At 37.4% G+C, this 23,246-nt stretch overlaps 1 protein-coding gene across 3 annotated transcripts in view; it reads right to left on the bottom strand.

Annotated features, from left to right (window-relative positions):
- Positions 1–5,166: 5,166 nt before the first annotated feature.
- LOC107102512 (laminin subunit beta-4-like) overlaps positions 5,167–23,246 on the bottom strand; it is a 57,792-nt gene continuing 39,712 nt past the window's right edge. Inside the window, exons 15-35 of one of the 3 annotated variants that reach the window (XM_015401847.1) lie at positions 22,800–22,925; positions 22,526–22,708; positions 22,149–22,261; positions 19,305–19,416; positions 18,032–18,212; positions 15,589–15,732; positions 15,273–15,504; positions 14,939–15,096; positions 14,476–14,700; positions 13,711–13,928; positions 13,536–13,632; positions 11,074–11,443; positions 10,779–10,942; positions 10,398–10,600; positions 9,412–9,570; positions 8,174–8,318; positions 7,649–7,856; positions 7,405–7,540; positions 7,161–7,325; positions 6,936–7,089; positions 5,167–5,404 (exon numbers count right to left, since the gene is read on the bottom strand). In XM_015401847.1, the coding sequence (XP_015257333.1) occupies positions 5,265–5,404; positions 6,936–7,089; positions 7,161–7,325; positions 7,405–7,540; positions 7,649–7,856; positions 8,174–8,318; positions 9,412–9,570; positions 10,398–10,600; positions 10,779–10,942; positions 11,074–11,443; positions 13,536–13,632; positions 13,711–13,928; positions 14,476–14,700; positions 14,939–15,096; positions 15,273–15,504; positions 15,589–15,732; positions 18,032–18,212; positions 19,305–19,416; positions 22,149–22,261; positions 22,526–22,708; positions 22,800–22,925 (3,633 nt within the window). In that variant the 3' untranslated portion in view covers positions 5,167–5,264. The remainder of the gene's footprint in view (positions 5,405–6,935; positions 7,090–7,160; positions 7,326–7,404; positions 7,541–7,648; positions 7,857–8,173; positions 8,319–9,411; positions 9,571–10,397; positions 10,601–10,778; positions 10,943–11,073; positions 11,444–13,535; positions 13,633–13,710; positions 13,929–14,475; positions 14,701–14,938; positions 15,097–15,272; positions 15,505–15,588; positions 15,733–18,031; positions 18,213–19,304; positions 19,417–22,148; positions 22,262–22,525; positions 22,709–22,799; positions 22,926–23,246) is intronic. The other 2 variants (XM_015401845.1, XM_015401846.1) reach the window with 2 other exon arrangements.

Here is a 23,246-nt window from a genome sequence, read left to right as displayed (position 1 = left end):
TCTCAAGTGATGAGGTTTGTTTACATAGATCATTTTACAGATAGTATTTCATTAGTCTGTGTAGGGTATAGATTTCATGTAGACTTAAGATAATAAATATACCCGTTATTACCCGTAACTTGCCGTAGTTACTTTCGAGCGTAATGGGCGATCTCGCAATCGCTAGTTTGTTGGCTCTGCGCTGCCGTAGCGCAAAGATGTCTGCCTCCATGGCTGCGAGACCCGCTCCTATGTAATTATAAATAACGAATTCTAAGGCAACGCAAATATTAAGGTTAAGAGGCTGAGCTCGTAGATGATGATAAATAACATAGTTATGTATAATATATTACATTTCTGACTGTATATCCCTGTAATTATTACACACTGTAGCTTTCAATAAATCAATTAAAATAATCAATTTATGTAGATATTAGTGTAAATATCAATTTTTTGCAGAATCTTTTTTGATACAAGTACAATGATGGTTGATTTATGCCCCAGAACTCAAAACTTAGTTTTATCCACTATAACTTTTATCTATAATTTATGGATGTTTAAATATATGTGTCTATTTGTTAGCAAAGGCTGTAGGAAAGTATAGTTTGTCTTTATTTAGAAAATATGGATGTTTTGCTCGTTCATTTTCCTGTTGGAACAGGGTAGATTGACCATGAGGTTCTGGTGCCTATCCGCTTTCGGCCACGCCTCAGTGTGTATTGGTTATTGCCTGACCACCCTTACAAAAAATTTCTGGCTACGCCTCTGGCAACAACAAAGTAGGCATGTATGAGAACGTGTTTGTGGAGGGGGGTGGGGTAGTCATTTATTAAAGTACTACTTTGAAATAATTGCTTATATTCTATCTCCCCATGCAATAAATCTACTATTTTAGTTCAGCCTTTGACAAGGGGCGGAGCTAGATGGGGGGCCAGGGGTGGCCATGGCCACCCTAACCCAATCATTGGCCACCCCGACCATTTTTTCCCTCTAATACAGACGGTGGCAGCAGTAATACTCTCAAGTAGAATATTTTAACTTATTTAACATTTTAATTTTCCATATATAAACAATTACCTGATAACAAAAACACTGCGGTTAATTATGCACATCAATATACTAACATTAAAGATGATAATAACACAATTCATTCTCTTTTCAGAACTAGATTTTGTCTTATATTGGGTAAAGAGAAAATGATGTCTCTGCAAGTCATCTAAGGGATCTTCAGTGAAATCAGAGATAAATAACTACTTTAATAACAAGTAATGCATTTAATGTGGATATTACAACATGTAAATATAAGTTTTATGAAGATTGATTATTAATAAAAGTAAGTAATGACAATGAATAAGATGTTTGCCCCAGAACTTAAAACTGAAAAATTTTGTCCACTATACCTTTAATTTAGACAGCATAGATGTTTAAATATATGAGTGTATTTGTTAACAAAGGCTGCAAGAAAGTATAGCTTGTCTTTATTTAGAAAATATTGATGTTGTCCGTGTTCCTGTTGGAACAGTGTAGATGTTCATTGGTTATTGACTGGCCCCCCCTTATTAGGATTTTCTGGCTACGCCTCTGCTGATCATGGTTCTGTTCTGCTGTTTTAGACCCAGCTGTAGATGCTGAAATGAATGGAGGTTCATACAGAGCCCTAATCTGATTAATAATTGAAATTCTTTTGTAATTGTGTGTGATACCTCTGCAGGCTGACACATGTTGAGCCTTTATCCATAAAGCACTGCACTCACACTAAGCCCAGAGATGTTCAGCCCCCCCATGTCCCCCTTAAAGGTGTTTACTGTAAAGTTCTTGTTGTTTGATAAACAAAAAAGTATGCGTAAGAAAAACAATAATTCTGTTTAATGTTTTTAAGGAATCATTTATGCATCTTTGTATCTTTGTTGTGTTTCCTTCCCTAACCAGTTCAGTTGACATAATGATATGATTTCTCTCCATATTCCATTCCAAGGGAAACATATTCCAGGAAATTAAAACTTCTTTTCTTTTTATATGCTTTTTTATAAACTCTTTTTATATTATCTGTTGCATTTTTATCTTTAATGGCATTTTACTTTTTCTACTCTATATACGCTACTGGAACCAGAATTTTCCCTGAAGGGGTAATCCAAAGAGATAAACAAAGTTGAGTCTTAATCCAAATCTAATCTGTGGTTCTGTTTGGATTTTAAAGTCTCTTTCAGTTCCCCAGTCCGATGCTCACCTAATTTAAGCTCAAACTGTGGTCCCAAGCTCTCTGGAACCCTCAAACATGTGGCCCCGGGTTATTCCTAATTACAAATGTCTGATCCTCAGAGTTGCCGGGGATAACTGTAAAAAGAGTTTGAAATAATTTACTTTTATCTATCAGAGTGAAGCCCCCACAAGAGAACAGGGGCCAATAACAGTACCCCCTGGTGGAAATACCCAGAATCATCCCATATAAATCACAATTTATCTGAACGCTGACATTCTGACATAAAGGGCTTCATCCATGCAGGAAATAAGCTATCTGAGGCAGATTTAAATACCTTTATCACATTTTAGAGTTACTTTCATGCCCCAAGGCTATTATCTTGATTTAACACTAGATCCTTAAGAATGACGCAATAGTAGGAAAGAGGGAAGACTGTAACAAAATAAAACAGCTTTGACTGTGACATGATTTCCCCAAAGCTGTTTTCCGTTTTCTATACTGGCAGGCTGCAATCATTTTTTGTTGTTGATTAGACCAGAGTTTTATTGAGACTCTTATGACAAAGTAATAAAGTTGTCACCTTTTACTTCGAACTGATCTGAGTAAATTTGCTCCTTAAATCTGAAAAAATTCAAAGAACATTGATCCCAAAATGACAATTTTTTTTTTAAGACCAGGAGAAAGACCAGAGACTTTCTCCGACAGGGTTCAAGTGATGTCTAATTTTTTTGAGCCATGTACTCTTCCCTAGGTGTCAATTATCTTGAAAATCTCTTTACTCAGTTCTTTACAGTTCTTTCCATGCACTTTCAGAGTCCCATGAGTGGCTATTTAAGGTTCGAGAAGGCAGATATCTGAATGGCAAACAGACATTTTTTACTGTGTTTAATGGCATACCCCTAGTCATGACTTTGATTTGATGTTTACAAGTCAAAGCAAAAATAAGTTCTTTCTTGGCAATTAGGCCTATATACTCTTGATCTCAGTCTACTGTCTAAGTAAAATCTGTCTTAAAAGTACTTTCCACTGATTTATTAAACTGTACACGTGAACATAATTGTTGGTCCCCCTACATTAGTGATAGAAGCTCCACAATTGTCACAGAAATAACTTGAACCTAACAAAAGTATTATTAAATAATAATTGTATGAAAATGGACAAATGAAAGTCAGACATTGCTTTTCAAACAGGCTTTATTAGAATATAAATAATAAAACAATAAACTCATGAAACAGTCCTGGACAAAAATGATGTTCAATTTAATATTTTGTTAAAAACCCTCTGAGTCAATCAGTGCATTTAAATGATTCCTGTAACTGTCAAACTCAAACTCCTCCACCAAGATAAGGTGGCAGCCCAGGGAGGGGCATATGTGAACATAGAGATTATATACCTTGGTAGAAAGTTCAACCTAAGTCTCATCTGTCCATTGGGCATTCTTCCAGAAGTCTTGTGACTTGCCTACATGCAGTGTGGCAAATTCCAGTCTGGCTTTTTTTATGATTTGTTTTCAACAACGGCGTCCTCCTTGGTCATCTCTTATAAAGTCAACCTTAAGTCATACATGGAATGGATTGAATTATTTGATCTAACACTGATGTTCTTCGAACTTGAAGTTTAGCTTAAATCTCTTAAGAAATGTTTCTGGTCTCTTTTGTTTCGATTCTCATTACCTGTCTCTTTGATTCGTCATCAAGTTTCCTTCCGCCACCACGTCCAAGGAGGTTGGCTACAATCCCATGGATCTTAAATAATGTCCCGAGACAACTCTTTCCTTTACTTCCTCTGGTCCATGTTGAGTGTGGTACACACCATGTCACCAGGCAACACAGTAACTACCTGAAGCCCTATATATGGACACACTGACTAATTACTAGATTTTAGATACCTCTGATGCTAATTAGTAGACACACCTTTATTTAACATGTCCCTTTGGACACTTTTACTTTAGTCTTTTTTTTGAAGGGTACATTCATTTTTGTCCAGTCCTGTTTCATTTGTATTTTTCTTAATAATCCTGCTGAAGCACGGTTGAAAAGCAAAGTCTGACTTTCATTTTAGAAGAATTTTTATTACTTTAGTCAGATTCAAGTTATTTCTGTGACAATTGTGGGTTTTTCTCTCATTAAATGAGATATACCAATATTTCTTTCAGGCAGAAAAGGGTAGACTTCATCCTTATAATTATACAAAATGTACTAGATGTATAAAAGACAAGCTCCAGGAATATCGACCAGGAGGAAGTAACACTTAAAAAGATCAAATTTAAGGTGAAAAACCCAAAAAGTAAAAGTCTTTGATCCAGATAGGATTTTTTCTCCTAAAAGGGAATAAAACAGCATTGAATTCATGCAGCAAAAAAACTGAACTGTAGTAATAGATGTTATATGGAGTCACAACCTAATATTTCCTGTGTTGCAGCAGGCATCAAACTAAGCGTATCCCAAATGATCATGATTGAATTAGGATAGACGATGGTTTGAGACTTTCACCTTAATGGCTGCCCTGTCCTTTTTGTCATGATGCTTCATATTTAAAATGTTCAAGACTATAACCTCTTGATTTAATTTACTTTACAGGTTTATGAAATCATATCATTAAAAAAAGGACAAAAAACCAAAGCATCCAATTTCTAGTTTTAAAGTGCCATTGTACAATGCTGTCAATTAAAAGAAAGCAACACAGATCTATAGTTTCTTTGTCTGTTTTGATAACATATTTTTGTTTCCTCATAACATCATTAGAACATGTATCTTTAAAGATGATATGCTTGATAGTTTTTTTTGTTGGAGCATCTGAAAAAGGCAGATAAAATATTTAATCTCGGTGAGATTCATTTACAAAGAGCTTACAAGTAATTTCTCATATTAGCATGTGATATTATCATTTAATATTATATTTTAAAACATGTAGTTTGTTTGTTTTTCTTTTATCCTGTTTTTTATTTCTTTTTAATTGTCTAGTAAGTTGCATTAAAAAATATAGTCCATTCCAATATAATTTATTCCTAATTTTTCTTTTAAAAGTAAGTAACATGAAAAGACGAGTCTTCTAAATGAATCATTTTTATTCAGTTTTATAGTCTTTATGGGGCACAGCGGCTATATTCTATAGCCCGAGAGGCAATTTCCTTTTGTAGTGACTCCACTATCTTCAGCAGGTTGGACACCTCCTCTACTTTCTGATTCTTCCTTTGGAGAAGCTGCTGGATCTTCTGCTCCACATCTGCCAGAAACACATAAACAGGAAACATTAACAGTGATTAATCCAAAAGGATCACAGAAATCAATGTTCAAGCATTTAGAACCCACTGTGAAGACATTAGGGTCATGTGAACCAGCCTCCTTTTCATTAGTCCCCATTATTAAAATGCAGGAGCTGATATTAGCCACAGTAGTACGCCAAAATGGTTTAGCAGGAGGAACATTCTCAAGATGCTTTTTTTCTCCTTTTCTTAAACTACATAAACCGATAGGAATTTAGGGTCATACTATTTCTGCCAAGAATATAAACCTGCGTTGTTTAAACCATATTCTGGTCTCTTTTGCTTCAGTCCTAATATGATGGTTACATCATCTGGTTGGATCTAGTTTCTATTCCGTCTAATGATGTATTTTAAAGATTTTTTCTGACTACCGGTAAATAAAAAACTGCCGGATGACTGGAACTAGGACAAAAAATTTTTTTTTTCTCAAACAATAAATATAAATCTACATAATGTAGATTATAATCCTAACCACATTACATCCTAGAGTATTAATTTTATATAATTTTCTTGGAGAAAATAATGTAAAATGATACATTACAAATTATAATCATCAATATTGTTGTGTGAGACAGCATTTCTATAAAGTTCAAATCCTTTCAAGCTGTGTTGAACAAAAAAAAGGTTCACTTTGCCAGAGGATTTTTTTTTCTAAATTTTTTAGATTCAACCTTGTTCATTAAGTTTGCATTTCTCTTCGTCTGCATGGATGTTAACAACAACATTTGAATTGGGCTTGAAGTGATCTGTAAAACGCAATTTGAAAAAAAAAATTGTTACATAAAACTCAATTTGATAAAATGAAATAAAAAGAAATAAGTGAAAAAAATGAAGCTTAAAAAAAGAAATACAATTAAACTTTGAAAGGAATGGAATCGAAGAAAACCGCAAAGTTACTTTACAAGTCTTTTTTTGATTTATATTTTTTGTAACTTTTTTTTTTTCTAGATTGCATATTTTTTTCTATCTATTTTTTTTTTAAATTTTCTATTTGCAAAATGTTCTTTTTGCTTTTAACAATAATGGGGAAAAAAAATCACTCCATAAAACTAAGATCCCGAACCACAGCTTCCAGCTTTAATTTTGTTTTTTCTCTGAACTGTGACACCAGAATTGCATATTTCATGGTGTATGACATATATATAGCCTATATATATTTTTCTGGTTGAGACAAATTGACAGTGACAGCGGTTCAGAAGGTAGAGCTTTGTCATATATTTGTTAGGTTGCAGGTTCCAGCTGTGGCTATAGTGTAACTTACCATCATGATGTATAAATTAGTGAATGATTTTTTTGTCTTTTGGCTTAATAAAGTGCTAAACAAATGTGGGCCATTAAATGAAATGTTTAGTGTCATGATTTTTTTTAGGACAGCTAGGCATCAAGTTTTAATGTTTGAGTTTGTCCACCAGGTGGTGTAATTTCTTTCCTTTTTCAAAGCTGTTGAAATAAGTGTGTCACTTTGTTGGTGGTTAGACTGATGGTTAAAACCTTGTAACTGTCGCAGTCTGTCCTCCATTTGTCTCTGCATATCTTCGGCCTCCGCTTGGATTCTCTTCAGACGATCTGCTGCTTCACCTCCAATTGTTTGATTCAATTGTTTTTGCTTTAAAAGCTGAAACTGCTCCTCAACGTCCTGTAGCCCCTGTTGCAGAGAAAGTGTCAGAAATAAAGTGGTACTAAAGTGAAGGGCTGCAGACTTTAATCGCATTTTACCGCTTTATTAGGAAGGAGTGTAAATGCTGATTCTGCAGCTTCTCTGGCTTCTCTGGCCATCTCTCTGTTCTTCTCAGTTTTATTCTTCACAGCTTCGATTTCTTCCTGCAGATCTGAAGGCCAATTCTTCAGCTTAGGCTCAATGCTGTCCAGTTTGTTTTCCATCTAAAACATGGCAGAACGGTGATCAGTATAAACCAGGTATGATTTGACTGCTGTAAAGATAAGAAAAGTTTGAATTTACCTCTTGGATTTGATCTTTCGCCATGTCTCTGTCCTGAACCGCAACCTCCAGGTCATCGTTGGCTCTGTTCTGAAGCTCCTCAGCTGCATAAAGGTCCCTGCTGATGTCTACAACGTTGATGTTTTTGGTCTTCTCCCTGTTAAAATAATATAAATAAAGATTTATCAAAAAAATTTTTTGAACAAAAGCTTGCTATCACATGTCCACGCTACATAATCTTGCTTTTGTGTTTTTAACCACTAACTTGATTTCTGTGGCTTTCAGCAGAAGCTCCTGAGCCGTTTTAGCTTTATCCTGTAACTTCTTCAGTTCATCCGGGAATTTGGTCACACTGTTTAACAGATTATATATTTCACTGATCATCCGTCGGATCTCAGCAGGTGATCGTGGCAAATGGATGCTCAGGACAGCGTTGGCCATTTTCTTGATGTCCTCTGGAGGAACCATTTCATCTGCCAGGAAGGAAACTTCTTTTAAAGTACTCTATAATCTGAGCTATAGGGAGCATTTACATACTGGATAAAAAAGGGCCAAGAATGGTGCCTTGAGGAGCCCTACATGTAATCTTTGTTTGCTCAGATTTATAATTAACAAATTATATTAAAACCAGGGTTGATGATGTTATCCACTCTCGTGTTTGAGATTAAGTAAAACTAAGAAAGGACATTTCCTGCACTGAAACACAGATCTGTAAAGGTGATAGGAATAACACAAATACCACAGTAAAAATATTGTTTAGTTAATTGATTGTATGCCTGTTAACACAAACCCATCAAGTATTGTTTGACTCTCTGGAGGAGCTCCCTAGTTCTGTTTTTCTCCATCTCCAGTGATCCAGAGGTCTCCCTGATCTGACGCTGCAGGTCTTGGGCCTGGTCTTTGGTGGACTGAGCCTCCAACCGGGCTACTTGCATCTGAAACAGTTACAACAGTAAAAGCATTTCTTAAAAGAGACAAATCTTTAGATTTCCTTCAAAACCTGAGATGTAGGGATCCTCCCACAGTCAGCAGATGTTACAATGCAGCTTCTGGGTTTCTTGAGAAGCAACAACTGGTTTGGGGAAAAATTTGATCAGGAGTTTTGGGTGGATTTATGGCAATAAAGAGCCAATCTACAGTTAATGATACGTAATGATGTGGTATTACATTAATTTCCATAACATGATTAATTATTTCCTTTACTTTTTTATCTTTTTTTCAAGTCAGGAGACTTGACCAAAGCAGTTTACACTACATTCAGTCATTCACCCACTGATGGTGGCAAGCTGGATTTTAGCCACAGCTGCCCTGGGGCTCACTGACAGGAGAGAGTTTGCGGTATACAGGCGCCAGCATCAGTAGACCATGCAGGGGAGCAGGGCAAACTCCTGCACCAGACACTATTCCTTAATTTGTGATTTAATCTCCAACCAAACTATTTTCAGATAACCATCTATTGGATATAAAGTGTATGGATTCATTTAAACTCATTCTCATGCTTTATAAAGCTTGTTGAATGTAATTTCAACAGAATTGGCAGCACCAAATTCAATGAATATACATTAAGACTTTTTACAGTATTCTCAGAAAACCATGTTCATATCACAAGTAATATAGTAAGTACCTATTACATGATATTTCATCACAAAACAAACAAAAAACACAAAAACAATATATAAACTATTATTTCAAATTTTAGAATATGGGCATATATTTATAGATTCAAATGGAAATCCCTAATTTATGAAAGAATCCATAAAATATTTCTCAGATGAGCATGTTAGAGCTGGAAAAATATAAGAGGGGCTCGATCTTAAATCTATAAACTAAATAGTACTATTATTACTATTATTAAGGCTCATGGTCTTTAAAATTACCAGCTGGTGATGGAGATAGGGAGCTGAGGAAAGCCAGATTGGTTTTCTCTTCATGCAATCAATCAAAAATTATTTTCTGATACTAGTACCAAACCAAAGCAGGAACCATTTTAATAGAGAAGCTCTCCCAGAGTTCTCGGTGTAAACCTGCCTTTCTCTCAGACTCCCGTAGCTTGAGAGGGAGTTCGACGAGTCGTTGTTTTACTTTCTCTTCCATCTCTAAAGCTTTCTGAGAAGCTGGGACAGCTCCATCACATATCTGCCCTTCAGGACATTTTGAGCAGTCCTTCGGATCTGGTTGCCCACAGACCTGCATTGGAACACATTTTTCAGAGGAATCAGAAGATCATATAAAGTCTCATATGCCACCCTGTTTTAATTAATTATAAGACTTAAGGAGGAACAATGAAGTCCATATATATTACCACTAATGAGAACTCTAGGGTTAAACATTAAACAAAATCTCCTCTTCATTGGAAAATACTGCATATTTATATAGTTAAATGGTTGATAGAAGCCATGTGACAAAACCGAAAGGTACTGTAGTTCAAGGCTACACAAATGTTGATAAATCCATGTTTACAGAAAAGTAAGCTTTGTGAGGGATATGTTACAGTATGTGAAACCCTGTTGTCAGATACTCTGACATATATCAAGGCGAAAAGGAAAGAGCTTACTTTTTTCCTTCACTGGAAAATCGGGAGATTGGCAGGAAATAACATTGAAAAAACACATAAATCAGGAGAGTTGAAAAGAATGCTTTATAAACCAAACTGTGAGACATCTGAGAAGAGCTACAGGTTTTTGCTTTGGGAGACGTTTCCATCATTATTCATAAGCCCATCTAAAAATTTATGTTGTTTTTTTTTTTTATCATGACAAAACTGTCAGACTTTAAATGGTTCTAGTTTGTATTAATTTTCATGTTGTGGTATATGTTCTAATGCTTGTGGTGGTCCTTGCTCTAGTGCATGTAGATATCAAAGTCCTGCTGCATGCTGTTTGTCACAATGCATATAGAGTTTCATGATCTAAAACATTTGGTGGTTTATTTCCTAAAGCATGATGTGTTGAATGTTTAAGTACAGGGTCTGTGCAAATTTCTGCTGCATGCAGTGTTGTGTGCATATTTTTCACCTTCTGGTTGAGTTTGAGAACACTCAGCTCTTTGACCTTCTTCTCCAGTGCTGCCATGGGTCCTCTGCCTTTGCACATGCTAAGCTTGCGCTTTAACTCCTGCCTAGTATCCATAGAGTCCTCCACGGCTTTACTGGAGTTTCTCAGCCGCTTCTCGTCTGACATAAAGATTTTATGAAGCTTTTGGATCTCCTCTAGCATCTCTGCAATACATTTAAACACAAGACAAACAGGTTATCATTTACATATTGACTTAAAAAGATTAATTATTTGTCTATACATTTGTAAATTATATATAAAGTCAGGAAAATGTGATCTGCTTGGTCAAACTGATTGAATCTTAATGTTTGTGTGCACATGAACCCAATCTTCATATCTCACCTTCCACTTGCTCTGTTTGTTTCTCATTTGGCACCTTGATGAGTTGGTCCTTCAAGTTTTTAAGCAGTTTCATAAACTCTGAATAAATATTATCGATGTCAGTGTTAAGGAGAAGAGATGGATCAATCAAAATGATGTTGGTGTCTACAGTATCTTTCAGCCTCCTGTGAAGAAAAGTCCTTTAAAATTGAAACTTTCTGCAAACAACATTGACTCCAACAAACAGAAGAAAGATTTTATTTTGTCTTCCTATTGGTAGAAAGATCTTCCTGCAAACATAGAATGCAGAACTCACCTAATCTTAATGTAAAGTTTCTCTACATTTTCCAGCTTTGGGAGGAAAGGACGCGTCATGTTAGCAAGGCGGTCCAGTCTGGAGTGCATCTCCAGCATCCATTGCCAGTAGCGACTGTGTGTTGAATCCTGAGTGTCGCCATGGAGAGGGATGAGGGTTCTCATCCTTTGGGCAGCTCGTTGGACGTCAGTGACGTTTACGGCCCACAGAGAGCTGCACTCATGGCACCTCTCACAGGCTGGAAACTCTGAGCTGTGACCTGGAGCACATTCGTCACAGAGGATTCCAGTGACGCCGATCCGGCAGATACACTCACCGGTTTCAGGGTCACATGATGGCCTCTCGGTTCCCTCCAGGTTACAGTCACAAGCTAAGAGCAAAAAGTACTCCATTAAATAAACCATTTGGATTGCACCATTCATATGCTAAGTAATTTAAAAACACTTTTCATAAAAACAGCACCTAGTTAAAGATGTCATTAAACTAAGAATGTGTTGGAATTTTAACATTATGAAAAGTATAATTAAATGGTAAATCTAAAACATATAACTAAGTGAGTCATTATTAGGATTCAGAAAAAAATACCTCTATTTATTTGGTTCTGATTGTTTTGTTGTGGTAAAATAGATTATAACAATAATCTAACATACTAAATGAAAAAACTAACAGTTTTTAGGGATTCTGGTCCAAAATTAAACCGTTAATTCTGGCAATATTTTGAGAAGCCAATAGACTGACTTTATAATGAACTTAATGCAGATGTTAAACTTAGGCCTTGACCCATAAAGACAAAAGGTTTTCATGTGCTTCATTGTCTTTAGCCTCAACAGGTTTATTAATTCCTGCTCCCATACTCACAAAGATTCCTCTCAGAGAGCTCCCAGTGTAAACAGTCAGGCAAGAGGTGTTAAAGCTAGTTACTAAGCTCACCATTGAGCAAAGACCAAATATAAACTTTAATCCTTAAAAGGAGTTGCAGTTTTTTTTTACCTGTTGCTAATTGTGATACCGTCCTCTATGAACTCTGATTGGTTGATATGCAATAAAAAACAAATATGTAGTAGAAACCAATATAAAATGAAACTAACTGATCACACAGCTTGAGGTAGACTAAGAAACTTGTGTCATGAAGATTTGAAACTAAATCCTCACATAGCAGCAAAAGGTTTTATCGTACCATATTTACATGCTCAACGTTATCTTGATTTGATTTAGTAATTTCTTCACCATTTAACTTTTTGATCTATTTGTCAATGTGAGTAGTCACTTGTCAGTATTTTACTCTGACTTTTTGCTTTTATAAATCTGTTTGATTTGGCATAGGGGCTACAAGGTGGAGCAGTGCTTAGCCTTGCTGCCTTGCAGCAAGAAGGTTTCGGGTCTGATTCCAAGCCCGGGGTCTTTCTGCATGAATGTTCTCCCTGTGCATGCGTGGGTTCTCTTCGGATACTCCAGATTTCTCCCACAGTCCAAAAACATGATTGTTAGGTTAATTGGATTCTCTCAATTGTCCTTAGGTTTGAGTATGTGTGCATGATTTTGTGTCTTTGTGTGTCTCTGTATTGCCCTCCGACAGACTGGTGACCTGTACAGGCGGTACCCTGATACACATGGCCCTATCACGACCCTGATATGGACTAATTGGAGCTAAATGGATGGATGGATGGATTTGGCAAAACATCCATAAAATGTTGAAAAAAATGGGGAGAATACCAAACACACCAGAGGGGCAGAACCTGTCGTCACAGCTCTGAAAGCGATAGATAGGTAGGATGGTGATCATTCAAATGAAGGGGGCAGTTGTGAGAGTGAATTGCCATGAAGACTGATACATTATCTCCTTTAATGTTTCACCTCAGCCTGAGATGTGAAAAGTCACCTTGTTTCTTTGCAGTTAGCTGCAAATCGTCCTTTTTTGTAAAAGCCTGTAGTGTTTATATGATTGAACTTGATGTTCAGAATCCTTGCCAGAAAAAAATGTGAACCCTGGATGGTTGAGCAGGTAGCATGTTTTTTATTCTCTTTTATTGTTAATTTAATATTTTCCTTTCTCTCTGTTTCCACCATCTTCTCTGCTTAAGATGCTTTAGGCTCTCTGAAAATCCACCTCGCTGCTCTTAACATGTTTACTTTTTAGGAGATACATAGAGGCCAATGGAGTTGGTGGAATACATTTTATCCTACAGAGAAAATATAACCCTAAAATTCAAGGAATTTTCTTGAAATTACATCACTTAGAGCTATTTAAAAGCACAAACATTTGTACTTAATAGAAATGAAATTAAAAAGAGTAAAAGTTTACCTTTTGTTAGATAAAAAGCATCCCTCCTTTCATAGTTTTTCATTTTTTTATTTTGATCAAGACGTTAAATTTTACCTTAAATTTTGCTGCACTGTTATCTTGACATCACCAACTTTCTTTTCTTTTAAAAGCTTTAACAAGGTTGAGTTCATTCACTTACAGAAACACTGCAGGTCTGGATTCCCAAAGTGATTTTCTCCACATTCATCACACTGTCTTCCTCCAAACTCAGGACGACAAAGACACTGTCCCGACACCTGAATTCATATCAGAGCTTTAGCCAACACACTTAACCCTTTCAATCAGACCCTGAGGAAGATCAGTGCTCCTTTTACCTTGTTACAGACATTGGAGACCGAGTTAGCAGGATCACAGCTGCAGGGTTGACATCCCGAGGCTCCGTCCAGGTTCCAAAAACCATCCTCACATTCATCACAGAGGTCTCCCACAACCCCTGTCCTGCAGGGACACTGTCCTGTCTCCCTATTGCAGAAGCAGGGACTCTCCAAGGGACAAAGAGTTGGCTCGGTCCCCCGACGATCACAGGAGCATTCTGGATGATGAATAAATTCAGATTTAGTCCTTTTTAGACTGTTCTACTACATGCTCATTCATTTTATGTTTTCTATTGATGAATCCAAAAAATATCTTTTAACAGTTTAATTTTTTCAATTTTCCACTAAACTAACAAGAGACTAAATTAGAATAACCTGGATGACTGGTGAGTCAAGAATACTGCATTGCATTTCATATCTAGTGTTTCCGATGCCCAAAAAGTTGAAGCTCAAGGGCTAGATATGAGTCAATGCTTTGTTACCCACCCGAAACCCACCATTGACCATATGACCAACCAGTGACACACGTGAGAGCCTCTCCTGACTATGGCACATATCTCAGGCCCACTTCAGAGCCAACTCTGACCAGGTAACCCACCTGGGACACACCGTGATACAACTCTGACAAGGTGGCCCACTTGAGACAAACATGGTACCCATCCCTGATGGTGTGACCATTCTGTGGCACACTCAGATATGTAGTGATATTGGCCTATCAAGGCCATTTGACCCTCCTATGTACATGAGACTTGTTGACCGTTTTACCTTTGCAGTTGTGTTGCAAGGCGTTGCCATAGAAACCAGGTTTGCAGAATTGGCACTGTGGACCTGTGGTGTGGTAAAGGCAGCGAAGACATTCTCCAGTTTTGGTGTCGCAGGCGTCACCACTGTTGGGGTCGATGTTGTTGTTGCAAGAGCACACTTTACAGGTTGCACCAGGTAAGGTCAAGTCTCCATAGAAACCAGGACTGCACCTGTCACATTGTGGACCTGAGAAGTCAAACATCAAAGAATTTTCAGAAAAAACCTACAGGAAATAAAGTATAATTGAATCACAATTTCTATGAGGTATAAAAATTTTCATTTTAATTCATTTTTATACTTCATTAAAATCCCCATCTACCATCAGAAAGGAATTCATGCACAGTGGTTCGGTACAATGGTACAAGGAAGTAAAGCTTGGACCTGAGCATTTGCAGACCAGCTGATACACATATCCAGATCCTACCTGCATGCCCTTCTCTACAGGAACAGCTAACACTTAGGGACTGTTCGTCGTACTGACAGGAAGAGGCAAAGAATCGTCCACTGCTCAAGATGTCAGGACACAGGCAGGGCTGACACGATTGCCTGGAGACTGGGTTACCATAGTAGCCCTCCACACACCTAAAGAAGAAGCACAGGTGGGTCAGAACCACATGAGAGGATCATATGAAACCATCATTTAATGAGATTTTCTTACTTAAAGTAAAATAGCTCAAACTGCTTAGAAAATTAGTTTGAAAGAGGAGAGATGCAAAACTGATAAACTCTGTAATCAGAAAGAGAACCTTCAGTCCAACCTGTTACAGTGTGGCCCGGTGCTGTGTTCTCTGCAGTTTAGACACGTTCCTGTCTCTCCATCGCATGTCTCTGACAGGTCATTGCAATCACAAGGCTGACAGAGGGGGAATCCCCAGAATCCAGACTCGCATCGATCGCATCGTTGACCTGTCACCTGGGGGCGACAATCACACTGACCGCTGATCACATCACACGCCTCCGAAAGGGACCCTCGAGGATCACATTCGCAGCCTGCAACAAGAAGAAGCGTTATTTTAAAGAGGAGCTGTAGAGAGGAGGGCTGACTGGATCAACAAGCTAGAAATTCCTTCTCACGTTTACAGCCTTCAGGTCCAAATCCAAAGTGCAATGGTGCACAGGCATCACAACAACGTCCAATCACGCTGCGCTGGCATTCACAGAACCCACCCAACTTACTGCATCCTGATCCAAGAGAACCGATGCTGTTACACCTGCAAGCTGAAACCAGGAAACACACAACATTAAACTGGTTTCACTTTAGTTACAGATTATGCAAATCTTCAGGTTGCTTGAACTGTTGAAAACATTTATTAGGACATTAACAGGTTATTTACTGACATTGTGCACATCACAGATGTGACATAGAGACAAGCAGTCAGTTATCAGGGTATAGCATCTACAGGTGGATACACCTTGGAGCCTATTCTATTTCACAGTCCTACAGATAACTCTCAATGATGACTTGTCCCCTACAAACAATATGCATGTAATGTTTACTGTTTTTGAAGGATGTCCCCGCTGATCTCTAAGAAACAGCTGTAACCCTTACTCTGGGCTCTTTCAACATTCCTTTTTCCCATGGCGGTAGTAAAGGCTTTCATCTAAACAACTCCACTGTCGATTTTTGATTAAATTCTGTTTAACCTACAGTCCTGTTTTATGGTGATTTATACTGATAGATAAACTGATGGAAAGCCTAAGGCGTGTAAGCACCTTAGGGGGACAGTAGCATACATTATTTTTAAAATGAAATGATTCCAACAGGATTCATCTGTTTAGAGACACATCTACACTAATATACTCTTTGTAACTCGATACACCTTTGGACAAACCTCCCTTTTTTCCTGCTCACCTGGGCTTTTGGACCTATTTGTTTCCAATGGCTAGTGTATTTAAGCAGACACAGTGCTAGATGCAAGATAAATGTCTCTGAGGACTGGAGTTTGAGACAACTGGTAAGTGAGGTGAGACCATAGTTCATTAGCTATGTTAACGTGCAGAATTTCCCCAACCCAATCTAAACATTAGTTGATCAGAAATTCTATATTTATTTTTACATGGATATTAACTAAAACTTTACTTTACTATACATAAACCAAGTGATTCAATGGTTACATAACTTAAACTTTAAGAACTATCTAATTTTGAAAAAAAAAAAAAAAATCCCAGTGACGTTGCTGTGGAGATTATTTTCCTCCAAAAATCCGAATGGATGTGTACATTGTGTCATGATCTTGGCGCTGATGACTGGCCTGATTACTCATTTCATTCACCTACCTAGCTCCACACAGTTCTCATTATCTTTTATCTGATCCAGCTGCTTAAGCCTCTATTTAACTAACCCTCAACTAGTCATCAGTGCCAGATTATTCAAGCCTGTGGTGAGATTTCTCTAGCAAACCTGAGAGTTTCTGATTGCCCAATCCTGACCCGTTCTGCCTCTGGGCCTCTGAACCTGCCTGTCCCTGTTCTGATCTGTTTGCCTGACCTGTCCTCAAACTCCTGCTTGATATCTGCCTTTGTACGGCACTTGGGACTGATTCCTGACACCGTCCTGAATTTCTTTTTGGGACCTCCATGGACCTCCGACCACCTGCCTTCCTTCGTCTGCTCTGTCTGTCCTCTAAGCTCTGGGACTTTGGCATCTGGGACTCTCTGATCTTTTTGGCAGCGACCAGCTGGAACAAAACTCATCCTCTGGGTGCTGATGGAATTTTAAGACCAGATTAGTAACTCACACGTTCATTTTGGTCCTCCGCCAGATGGGCGTGGTCACTAACTTGTATTCTCCCCCTGCAGAGGTTGCTGCTTTAGATGTCCACGCTGTCCTCCGCAGTTCCATCTTAAATAAACATTTTGTTAACCCTAACTGTCTCTCCCCCTCGAAGACTGGGATCCTCTTGTTCTGAGCCTGACATACGGATGCTAATCGGAATGCCAATCGGCAAAAATCACCTCTATATTTAAAATTCTTTTTCTGATCCGACTGAATTGAATTAGAATCTACAATCTAACATGTTTACATCAAGTATCTTTGATCTTATCAGACCCTCAATCGGATTATTCGTGTCCATCGAAACGTAGCTATTGATAAGTAAATGGAATGGAATAGGAAATATCCCCTTATAGTCTTGCATGTGGTGTGGACTATTAAGAGATGTGGGTGCTTCCACACAGAGTGGCATGCAGTAAGCACTTTGGGTTTAAGAGCCTTGCTTCCCAAATTACAGTAAGAATTTTGAACTAGCAACCTTTGCAGACTTTCTAGTTTGCTCTCTAATCACTAGGCCATTACCTCCAGGGGGAACCATTACTCCCACTCCCATCGGTGTGCATGCCTCCCATGGAACGCCATTAAAGGTTTGTCAAGGCAGCTGTGAATACTGGAATGCTGTCTTTTGATGCCTGTATGCTAACTTTTGGTCTTTTGAGCAATAGTTCCAACAGCTATAACATATTTTTATTTTTATTCTTTTCACTTCTGTTATTGCCTGTAGACTTGCAGTGAGTATCTTACCCACAGCTCCGTTGTGGATGCGAGCTGACAGACTCTTGATTAGTCCCTCGCAGATTTTAGGAAGCGACTCCTGAGAACCAAGATAGACATCCAATCCTACGCAGCGAAAGTTACTTAAAGAGTCGAAGTCACTATGGGAACAAAAGTTTTGGACCGAATCAAAAATCTGAATCAGTCCCATCTAGAAAACAAGAAACAGAACAAAACACATCAGAAAGGTAAGGATTCAGGTTCTTTTACTCAGATTATGAAATTTCAGTATTTCTAAATCCCAGCTAAAGGTACAAGGTATCATTTAAAGTTCTTCTGCTTCAGTGGACCTCATTCTCATGTCAAAAACCCATAGACTCTAGAAAACACTTCTGTTTTATTATCTGCACATTGTCCATGAAACTGCTGTATGGGCAGGTTTTTTTTCTTCTTCGTATGTTTCCATATTAGGTCAGCTCTTTATTAAGGTGCTTCTGGAAAAAATTATTCTACAATGAATACAGATTCTTTAAAGCTTATTTGTAGCGTTGAAAAACACATTTTTTCAGGTATTTCAGGTGTTTTTGCTGCCTAAATAAGATCCATTTTTAAAACTACTGATAGGCCTGGTCTGAAGGTGATCCTGCTCGGTGCAGATTCCAAAAAAGTAGTGGGGAAAAAATCTTTAATTATTATTCCAAAAAAAAAAAAAAAAAAATCAGGTTTAATCTTGAAACAAACAATAATAATAATAACAATAAATACATTTATTGGGGTATTAAATATGTTTAGAAGATTACACGTATTTCAGATTGGTAAGTAAAAACAAACTCATTAGAGGGTGTGGTCTAATATTTTAAACTTTCTAATCATATGTAGATGTTATTATTGTTATTAATGTATTGTTATTAATTGAATCAGTGCATAACTATTTATAAATTCAGGCTGTCTATCTTTGACTAATAGACAGAGTGTAACCTCAAGACTCCACATTTGTACACCCTCTTCTATGCTTTTTTTCCCATGCTTGTTCAGGAAAATCATGAATTGAACATTTCTGACTTGTCGAGACTGCACAGGAATTCTGATTTCAGGGAGAGCATATAAAAACCATTTGTTTATAAAATAAAACAAAATGTATTAATGCATTATTTTACATTAACACAACAAGAGATGTATTGTTATCTACATTCCCATAAACTTTTATTTTTGAATACTACTGTTGTTGTATATACCCAAATATAACTATCTACAGCTACTTTATTTTTGAGTAAAAATATGCTTGTAGACAAAGGATTCTCACCGAATCAACCAACAAGGGAGAGTTGTCTAGAATTTGCTCCCGGTCAAAGAAAATCTCCATATTGTAACGACCTCCAGCATTAAGACACAGCCGGGAGTCCAGAATTCCCAATCTAGAAAAAAAAAACAAGAGTGTAAAATGAACATGACAGTGACTAAGTGAGAAATGTCATTTTTCAAAGAAAAAACTACCGTAGGCAGTAAACCTAGTAGTAGTTAGATTATTTGCACACAAGAGGGCAATGTCGTATCAGCCATCTTGGTTGGCAGCCAAAAAGATCCCTTTGGTAGCTTTGATTAACTTGTATTTCACAATTAGGTATTTTCCTATTCCAGCTTTCAAACAATTAAAAAGTTGATGCTGTTAAATAGAAAAGCCTCTTTAATGTAATTTTTTGAATTTTAAATGTTAAATCTTCTCTTAAACCTAGTGGTTCTCTTTGGCTTATGAAACAAAAATTGTTAAGATGTTTTCCCCCTTTTCTTATCATTAATGGTGTATTTAAGGTTGATACTTTGTATTATTCATTTTTACTTTATCGTTATCTTATTTGTTCTGTATTTGAATGTTTTATTTATTTAAATCTTTCATCTGTTTTGTTAAGCTCATGGGTCAGTGACTCCACTTTGAAAAGTGCTTTATAAATAAAGTTGCACTGTCTTTGCTTCTTTTGGTAAATTATCAATAGGACGGGGAATTTGCTTGCTTAATTTTACATTTTCCTACCAAAAAACTTTTTGAAAAATATTTCTTACATTAAGATTGATTAAATTATTCACATATGCATATTTAGGTTACATAGAGTATGTAATATTTTTTTGAAGTTGTTTGCTGAAGCAAGAAAATACATTTATTTTATGTAACTTCTTATTGTTTTAGGTTTATTTATCTAAAACTCATCAATCTACCAAAGAAAATAACATGAGTGGATTTTTCCAATGCTCCCTGCTGGGTGCAAAGAGAAAATAACTGGGAATAATAAATACTTAGAATGCACTGAGGAAACGGATATATCCAGGAAAGACACCAAGATCAGAGAGGACACAGATTCCAGTGTCAGTCAGGAAGCTGTGGACCGAACAGTGCAGCAAAGGGAGCGTGATCAGTTGTTTCTACTCAGCAGAGTCTTTTTCATTGAAGGCTTTTTGTGTATCTGTTTTTCATATGATTGTCTCTAGCTTTCCTGTGGTGTATTTTATATTTGTTTTCACCAGCTGCCTGAAGCTCATTGGAATCAGTAGGGACACTTAATGCAAAGTGGAGGTGAGGAGGCTCCCCAACACTAGTTTAATTAGCTTTGGGACCAACTGACATTCATATCCATTGTAAGGACCTTTATGGTTGTTCATAATCCTTGTCATGACAGGGTGAATAGGCTCAGCCCACCCTTACAAAGTTTAACAAAAATACATTACTTCTTCACATGTACTCTGTGTGACACCTGCTAATGCACACACCTTTGTACAGTATGTTTTGGGATTTATGGTGGAGATCTTAAAGTTATAGTGGAGGATGTTCTTTTTACAGGTGGATCATCAAAATAAGTGGTCGTCCTAATTGTAAATCATTCTAGTGATATTTTTATGTAAGGCCGTCCTACGTGCTCGTCCGCTTTTTCACTTACTGGTGGTGAGTCTGACATAAAATAAAAAATTGCAAATCTTGTTTTGGAAAGTAAGCTTGTATGAGTGATGCAAACAGCAAATTTTAAACAGAGCATGCACGAGGAGAAATGGGCTTGTGCACGCTCACACACACGTTTAATAGACGTTCCATCTCGGGAGCAGGACAAGGTTGTGCATGTGTATTTCTTTTTAAAGTGGAGATGGTGGGTCTTTTCAAAAAATTGTCGAAATCCTACGCTATACCTTTAAGCCGTTTGCAACATTTGTTTAACTTTTGTTTTTTTGTAGTTCTTTTCCAGGAAAAATGTAGTCCCAATTTCGCCAGCACCATCTTTGTGTGTGTCTGTCATAAATCCATCCATAAGAAGTCTGGAGCTTCTTCTCTTCCATGTATAGAGTTTTTACTGTTGAGATTGCTAAAGGTGAAGGGATAGGAACAGAGAGCTACAATCTGAGGTGTTTGGTAAGAGCCTCAGTCTCCTGGTTACCTTCATCTCATTTGACTCCTCGGGGAGATTACACCTTTTACATTTTTCTTGTTAGTACATGCAATATCTCCCTTAAAATCTTCCACATCGTCTAGATGTTTTTGTGATATTTCGGTCAGCATTGGTTTTAGCCTTTAAGCTCTTTTGTTATCTCCTGGTATTGGATCATGAACACTGTCCTTTACTGGGAAGGGCTTCAGATGCTGCGTTTCATTTATGAGCCTCTAGATTAACCATTGGTGCAATATTTGCAGACTTTCAGATACTGGAAACTTGTTTTCCATCTAGTCTTTAATGACCCTAATTGTTATTTTATGGCACCTTATTAGATCTTTAGCCCCGCTTTGTGTTATCAGACAGGTTCTGTTTAACAAGTACCTACTTTGACTGGTCTGGGTAGAGTTTGGCTAGAGTAATAAAAAAGAAATGTGGTCAGACGATGTAAATTATGGATTGATATTTAGATTTTTTTGTCTGTTTGTGACTCAAAATGAAAAACCTCAAAAATATATGTGGGCATTTTGGGGAAAAACAGAAAGAGGTTAATATATTGAGAAGAAACACTTGTTCATACATATGATGAGTCAGCCAATCAGTGTGGAGGACACTAAACTGAAGTATACTTGAATACAACAGTTTCTGTCCTGCTATGTTTCAACAGGATGCTGTGCAGAAAGTGGTCAGCAGTCATATATCCTCCAAGGTATATTACCTCATATTTATCGACTTACCTGGAGTTTCTTGGAAGAATCAGTGTTAGACTTCCGGTTGGGGTATCACTGCAGGCTTCATCACCTGGGGATAGCTTAATAATCCGTACAGTAGCCAGCCAATCAGAGACAGACTGCAGAGAAAGACGTGATTGCTCTTCAAACCACATAAGAAGTTACAAAAATCACCTGCTATAGTTCTCCTTTAAATAACTGATAAATGTAAGTTACTTATATTACAGTGCTGACATCTGAATAAAGGAAAACCCAACAAGAAAAATCTGAATTATGATTGATGATTTCCATGTTTTTTTTTTTTTTTTTTTGTTTGAGTCAGATGTCAGCATGAACTCTTTTCTCAATACAAATTCCAACCGGGATGCTGAGGTTTCTCTCACCTCAGACTCATAGCGGATCACCAGATGATATTCCATCGATGTTGGAAGGTTGTCCACTGTGAATGTAAGCCCCACCCCCTCTGTGACTCTGACTAATCCCAGACCAGTTCCAGACTGCTCAGGTGACCCTTGGTGGGGGAGGATCTGCAAGGGCCTCCGATTCAGACGGTTGATGTTCTGCTTCAGGACCAAAAATGTGCAGAGGAAACCAAGATCTGGTTTATTGCAGAATAAAAGAATCCTTTGAGAGGCACAAACGGGAAATGATTCTCACCTGACGCCTTTGTCGGCTGAGACGACGTGGCTTCCGGACCAAAACCACCTTTCCATTGGAGACTTTGAAGTCATAGCCCTGATTTCTGTAGTACTGCTCACATGGAGGCAAAAGGCTGGGATTCACCTGAAAACGCACAGTCCATGTAAACTGAGACACAGTCCCAATAAAACAAAACAAAAAAACAAAAACTGAGACCGGGTACAGGCAAATTATAAAATAGTGAAAATTAAAAGATTAGACTTAGAAAACTTTTACTGTCATTTTGCATACACAGAGGGCAGGATCTATCAAAGGTTTGCGTGTATAAAAACGTGAGCTATTTCACTGCGCACGCTAAAAAATGTCCAAACTGATCTATCAACAGCGTGCTAAAAGGATTTGGTCTTTAAAACGTGCTAAATAGCGCCTCTTATCCATTTAGTACTTTTTCTGCAATGAATATGC

This window comes from Cyprinodon variegatus, unplaced genomic scaffold (assembly GCF_000732505.1).
Source record: "Cyprinodon variegatus isolate N-32 unplaced genomic scaffold, C_variegatus-1.0 Scaffold1266, whole genome shotgun sequence".
Classification (NCBI taxonomy): Eukaryota; Metazoa; Chordata; class Actinopteri; order Cyprinodontiformes; family Cyprinodontidae; genus Cyprinodon; species Cyprinodon variegatus.
This window is presented reverse-complemented; position numbering and strand designations above follow the sequence as displayed.